Below are 7,135 nucleotides of genomic sequence, written 5' to 3' on the forward strand. Positions count from 1 at the left end.
GATGTATTTATAATAACCTTCTCTTCCACCAGACGTTTAAATAATTGAAACTATTGATATCTGAAATAAAAGTAACCTTAAATTATAATTGGTAGTTTAAAGTATAATTAGATTAAGTTAGATCACGAGTAAAGTTAGATATTTAGTTACTAATTAGGGGTATAGATTACAAGATTTATTTAATTTAGTTAAGTTAGTGTTAGAAACTTAGTAGGAATAAATTACCACAAAATACAAACGGTGTGATATAATCTTAAGTTAGAAACTTACCGTTGATAAAGTAGTGTACACCTAAGGTATATATATATATACGCTGGGGTTAATCAAATCATTGTAATAATCCATATTATTTGCTCTAAGCATTCTTACAATTAACTTCACTATTTAATAAAAATTTAAACTATAAACAAAGTGTAGTTCTTGACAGGTGACAACCATAGATAGTTGACAACAACACCTCCGCTGGGTTATGGCTAATGGTCTGATACGCGGCATTATTCGATAAAATTGGGCCATAACATTTTACCCACCCCACTCTCCGGGTATATATTGGATTTAAACCAAATATTAAAGAGCTGGTCCGACTATACTACCTTTAATTTATAAAAATAGTATATTTTTTGTAACAGTGGCGCCCTACGTGGTTTAAAGGCTTTTCTATTGTTATATTTTTGTGGTTTACATTTTGTAGTTAGAAAACGGAAGGTTATTATAAAAAAAATAAATAAATAAAATAATAATACTAGTGCTATATTGTACTTAAACCTACCTACACCTTAATATATAATCAACATATATACAAAACATCAACACAACAAAATTATCATATTTATTTATATACAACTTTCTAATTAAATCTTTATATTATTTATAAAAAAATTAAATTTTTTTTTTGTAACAAAGAAAAAAAATTTTTCACATTTTAGGAGTGACTTTCTTTTAAATTTCTTTTCTTCCTGGAAGGAGGGGAAATTGTGTGTTTACATGACTATATTTTTGTGTATACTCTTTCATTTGTTATATAATTTTTTTGCGAACTTTAAATTATTATAGAAATAGACACTTTATTCGGTATTTAGATAGTACCATTCTTTTTGTTGTTAGTTGTAAGTTCGAAAAACTGTTTTATATTTTCATTGAATGTATTAAGAATTGGATATTTAATATTAATTATCATGGAAGTAAACAGATTAAAGAATGAGGAATTAACATATGAACTACGGATAAGAGGCATACCGGTTGGCGCTACAGTAGAAGAAAAGCGAGCAAAATTACGACAGGTACTTCGATCTGAAAAGGAAACAGGAAATCAAGAAATAGCTACATCTTGCATTTCATTGACTTTCGCTGAAGAATATGCAGTTTGTCGAGATAAAGTAGAAGAGTTAGCTGAAATGATAAATGAAATTGATCCAGATAACTATGAAAATGATTTTCGTAGAATATGTGCACGACTGATACACTTATCTCATCGATTGGAAAGGTTTAAAGGCGATAACCGTGAAGATGAGCAAGAACGATGCAAACTTACTACGCAATGTAACCAATTATTTACCAACTTAAATATGGCATATGAAATGGTTAGTCCAATGCGAAGAAACCGTGGTGATGTAACACGAGAGATAAACCGATATCTACTCTCACGTGAGGATCCGGCTGCCGCTATCGGAACAGAACCAAATGGTCAACGGAATCCAGTGGTTAGTAGGGAAACCGAAGAATCCCTTCTGGATACCTTGAACCCCCCAGGTTTACCCAATATCTCAAGAAGCCTAAACATCATTGGAGATATTGTAGACCATCCGGAGGACAATTTAAACCGCCCTCCTCCATATACGAGCAAATTTTTGACTAGGCAATCTAGTTCGTACCTGGATTCAGCCCGAGCACCTTTTCCACGAGGACTAAATAAAACACACGAGGAGCTTCCTAGTTCATCCAATTCCAAAGTTCACTTCACTTCTGATATTTCACGGATAGTGGCTATTGATGAAATGGAATATCCCCGTAATATGACAACGCTAGAAGAACCTAGTTGTTCCCGTAGATTTGTGGATACCGCAGGATCCCTTGCCCCGCAGTTTGGTAACCTTCGTCTGGGACCTAATACTACTTCTATACCTGGTTACGGAGAGGGGACATATTCTTCAAATGCACTCGTTTATCGATGGAATCTCAGATTCAACGGGCGTTCTAGCGTTAACGAATTTTTGGAACGAGTTGAAGAACTCCGGCTCTCACGTGGCATAAGTAAAGCCCAACTTCTTCTATCTGCCCCGGAACTCTTCGAAAAAGAGGCGTTGTATTGGTTCAGGACAGGAAATTTTCATTCTTGGGATGACCTAGTGACTCAGTTACGGGATGCGTTTAGACCATATGACTACGAGTACAGTTTATGGGACGAAATTCGCCGTAGGACTCAAGGTAGCCAAGAGAAAGTTCTGACTTACATAACCGCAGTGGAGAACTTATTTCGCCGATTAGACCGTCAGCCATCCGAAGAGGATCGTGTAAACATCTTACGAAGAAACCTTTTACCATACATCCAGAGTCAATTAGCCCTCCATCAGGTTAGGACAGTTCACGAGTTGATACGGTTATGTAGAGCCGTTGAGGAGACAGAAGAAAGAGTGAAGAATTTCACCCCACCTTCTACCTCCTATAGAAACTTACTTGAACCGGAACTGGCATACCATCGTCCATCTCAACCACCACATATCTCCGCGATACGGACCTCCTTAGGAAGCACTGGCCAACAAGGAAACTTTTCCGACCACACTGATAGTGGGACCAGTACTTTAGGAGACCCTCCTACCTCTTCTTCTACTTCTCACTCCATCACTACTAGCCGACAACCTCAGTGTTGGAACTGTCACAAAGATACGCATAAATTCCGAAATTGTCCTGATCCGCGTAAAAAATTCTGCTTTAAGTGTGGTTATGCCGGAGTAATGGTAAAGAATTGTCCTACCTGCACAAAAAACTTCAGGGCCGGTCCACAGTAAGTCGGTTGGGATCAGCTATTGAAAATCCGACTTCCAAAATTTCTTCTATGTCCGTACTACTAGATTTTGTATTAGCTCATGCAAAGCATGACACTCGACCTTATTTGTCCATCACGATTTTAGGTAATCAATTTCTAGCTTTGTTGGACAGTGGATGTTCTAAGACAGTTATCGGTAGTCTTGGATGGGAACGACTCAAAAGAGTGTGTACACTGAAACCTTCGGGACAACCTAAGGAATGTACTGTCGCCAACGGTGTAAGGTGTCCTATTCTTGGTTCCATCACTATACCCATCCAACTACAAGATAGGGTGAAAATTATGGAAGTAATGGTGGTACCTAGCCTTCCACACACCGCTATCCTGGGCATAGATTTTTGGATTTCCATGAACATCGTTCCTGACTTATACTCCGGACAATGGTCTTTTAGGACAGACAATGATTTACCACTAAATCACATAATGGCCATCCATTCCGTCGAGCGTCTATCTACGACACAAAAGATGCATTTGGACGAATTGATCGAGACCACTTTCCGTGCAATGGGTAGTAAAATAGGATGTACTGATTTAGTCGAACATGAGATAAGAACCACTGCTCAACCTATAAAACAAAGACATTACCCTCTTTCACCGGCTTTGCAAAAACATGTGAATACTGAACTAGATAAGATGTTAAAAGAAGACATAATAGAACCATCGACTTACCCTTGAGCTTCTCCTATTGTTTTGGTCAGAAAATCTGATGGATCCTACCGATTTTGTGTCAATTACAAAAAACTTAACGAAGTTAGTGAGAAGGACGCATATCCTATACCTTTTGTCTCATCCACCCTGGACAACTTACGGGATGCAAGATATCTTTCGACACTAGATATCAAGTCAGCTTATTGGCAGATAAAAGTGGCTAAGGCTAGCAGACCTCTAACGGCTTTTGTTGTCCCCACGCGAGGACTATTTCAATTTAAGAGAATGCCTTTTGGGCTACATTCAGCCCCCGCGACTTGGCAACGATTTATTGATCGTGTCATAGGGTATGAACTGGAACAATTCGTATTCGTATATCTAGACGACATCATCATTTGTACTCCAACCTTTGAACAACACCTGGATGTACTGGCTAAAGTTTTTCGGAAACTTAAAGATGCGGGTTTGACGCTCAATCGAGAGAAATGCCATTTTTGTAAACCAGAACTTAAATATTTGGGATATGTAGTTAATGAATCTGGTTTACTTGTGGACCCAGAAAAGGTTGAAGCAATTGTTGGCATCCCAAACCCCCAAACCACCTCAGAGGTTCGTAGAGTTATTGGACTGGCATCCTGGTATCGTCGCTTTATACCGAATTTCGCCACCCTTATCGCCCCGTTGACAGCGTTACTTCATAAAAATGTTAAATTTTGTTGGGACGATTCATGCACGGCTGCCTTACAGAAAATCAAAGAACATCTGATATCAGCTCCAATACTTACCTGTCCTAATTTCGATCTGCCCTTTATAATCCAAGCAGATGCGAGTGATTATGGTATCGGAGCAACATTATCTCAGAAATTCGATGACGGAGAGAAAGTAATCGCCTACCTAAGCCGATCTCTTAGTAAGGCAGAACGTAGGTATACAACCACCGAAAAGGAATGCCTAGCGGTATTGCATGCCGTAGAGAAATTCAGACCCTATGTGGAAGGAACGCGATTTCAGGTAATTACCGATCATTACAGCCTCAAATGGCTGTACAACTTTAAGGACCAGGCCGGTCGTGTAGCCAGATGGGCAGTACGTCTACAACAGTATGATTTTGAGATTATACATAGGAAAGGAGCAGAACATGTAGTACCAGACTCTCTTTCCCGATCAGTTCCTTGCGTCGAAACCATACAAACCACTCCGTTTAATCCTCCGATAAAAGATTCTTGGTACATCCGTCAACTAGGAAAAATAAAGAAGACTCCAGATAAATATCCCGATTGGAGAATTGAGAATGAACAACTTTATAAACTAGCCAAGGTTCCGTATCCGAACCTCATCAGCCGAGTTCAAGAATGGAAAATAGTAATTCCCAAAGAAAATCGTACTTCTCTCATTCATGATCATCATGCCCCCGTCACTTGTGGACATCAGGGTGTATATAAAACCTTGGGTAGGATAAATCAAAAATATTATTGGCCAAAAATGAAAGCAGATATTGCCCGTTATATTCGTCGCTGTGAAACTTGCCTCAAAACTAAACCCGAACAGAAAGCACCACGAGGGCTGATGCTAAGTATGACTCCGACTACCTCACGTCCATGGCAAATTTTGAGCTTAGATCTAGTTGGACCTCTTCCCCGTTCGTCAGCAGGATACACCTTCATATTCACGGTCTGTGATGTATTTAGCAAATTTGTTTTGTTCTTTCCTCTTCGAAACGCCACCTCTTCAAAAATCGCTGAACATATAGAAGATAACGTATTTCTACTATTTGGGGTACCTGAAAAGATTATTATGGACAATGGGAAACAGTTTCATAGTCATCAGGTCAATACGATTTTGAACAAGTATGGTGTAGAAAAACGTTACCTTTCAAACTATTCCCCTCAGGGAAACACTGTTGAGAGATATCATCGAGTACTCAAGACCATGTTGAGTGCCTATGTGGAAAAGAACCATCGCCTTTGGGATACATACTTGCAAAAGGTTGCTTGTGCTATGCGGTCCGGCCGCCATGAGGTCACCCAAATGACCCCAAATTTTATTATGTTTTCCAGAGAGCTAAACCTTCGAGGTTCAGACAACACAGCCTTGGAAATTCTCGACGATATCTATGATCCCTTATCTCGATCAAAAGCACTTCTGGAGGTATTTCAGGATGTAGCTGAACGAATTCAAACTGCTTTTAAGAAGAGTCGGACTCGCTATAATCTTAGAAGAAGAGATGATAAGTTCACACTAAACCAACGAGTCTGGAAACGAGTATACACCTTGTCAAACAAAGCTCAAGGAATAACATCGGGATTGGCCCCAAAATTTGAAGGACCTTATCACATTACCAGGATCCTATCTCCATGGTCCTATGAACTGAAAGACGATAAAGGACGAAACTTAGGAGTATGGCATGCGAAAGACTTAAAAAGTCACCCACCAGATGCCGATAAAACTGACGATTCAGACTTAGAATAGCATTAATGATCTTCTTATATTTATACAAATTTTAATTATTTTAATGGCTCCATTACGGTTTTCTTGAGGAAAACCTTTTTTGTAGTTAGGGGAGAGTTGTTACAGGTTTAATATTTCCTTTGTTTATTTTCCTTATGTGGTCAATGAAACTAGAAATAAAATAGACAATAAATTGGCTTTGAATTTATTTTATAAAAACTTACTTAGTTATAGTTAATTTAGGATATTGCTTAATATTAATTAATTTTTCTTCTGGTAGTATCTTCATGTATCTTTCAAATTGTTCTTCCTTAGGTTATTGTTTTGTTATCAAATGTTTTCTTTATCCAAACTGTCACCTGTTAGGTTAATGGCATGGTATGCTTATCTTGAGTGACATGACATTTAACCTCTTCTTATAGGTTACTTGACATCAACTTCTAAAGGTCAATTTATTGGTTCATGGAACTAAAAGTTGTACTTTGAATAGTTGGTCCTAATAGGTTGGAGACAGGATATCTTGTCATCAGTTCGTTTAAAAGTTGGATTTGTGGGTTTTTTGAGTTGTTTTTTTTTGAGGAAAAAAGTTGAGATTTTTGGGTTCACATGTGCCAAGGGTACTGAATATACAGGAAATTTCTGGATTTAAAACTCAATTTCACCTCAACAGGATCAGGAATCAATTCTATTTGTAAAATAGGCGCTTATAGCGGATTAAATTCTTGATTGAGAATTATTTTACATTAAGGTCACCTTACATCAAAGACCTTATACTTTTATTTTATATTCGTCTCCTCCTTCAAAACTTCCATTTGGTGTTTACTTTTTATTGGCTTCCATACAAGCTGTTCGTCGTTTGGATCTACAACTTCAAGAAGCTGATTGTAGGGTTATTGGATATATAGAAGACCAAGCTATAGACCCTAAGAAGGAAAGTAAACAATAAACTTGGTGAGAATTAACCATTTTACCTTCCCTACAACCATCTTGTCTACC

At 38.0% G+C, this 7,135-nt stretch overlaps 1 protein-coding gene across 1 annotated transcript; it reads left to right on the plus strand.

Annotated features, from left to right (window-relative positions):
* Window positions 1–3,052: 3,052 nt before the first annotated feature.
* On the plus strand, window positions 3,053–3,718 carry LOC140442425 (uncharacterized). The gene has a single exon (XM_072533498.1). The coding sequence runs from the start codon at window positions 3,053–3,055 to the stop codon at window positions 3,716–3,718; it is 666 nt and encodes a 221-aa protein (XP_072389599.1).
* The last annotated feature ends 3,417 nt before the right edge of the window (window positions 3,719–7,135 follow it).

This window comes from Diabrotica undecimpunctata, chromosome 5 (assembly GCF_040954645.1).
Source record: "Diabrotica undecimpunctata isolate CICGRU chromosome 5, icDiaUnde3, whole genome shotgun sequence".
NCBI lineage: Eukaryota > Metazoa > Arthropoda > Insecta > Coleoptera > Chrysomelidae > Diabrotica > Diabrotica undecimpunctata.

Bases quoted from the DNA above. Each gene is read 5' to 3' on its own strand.
- LOC140442425 (XM_072533498.1), top strand. From the start codon at position 3,053: ATGTCCGTACTACTAGATTTTGTATTAGCTCATGCAAAGCATGACACT.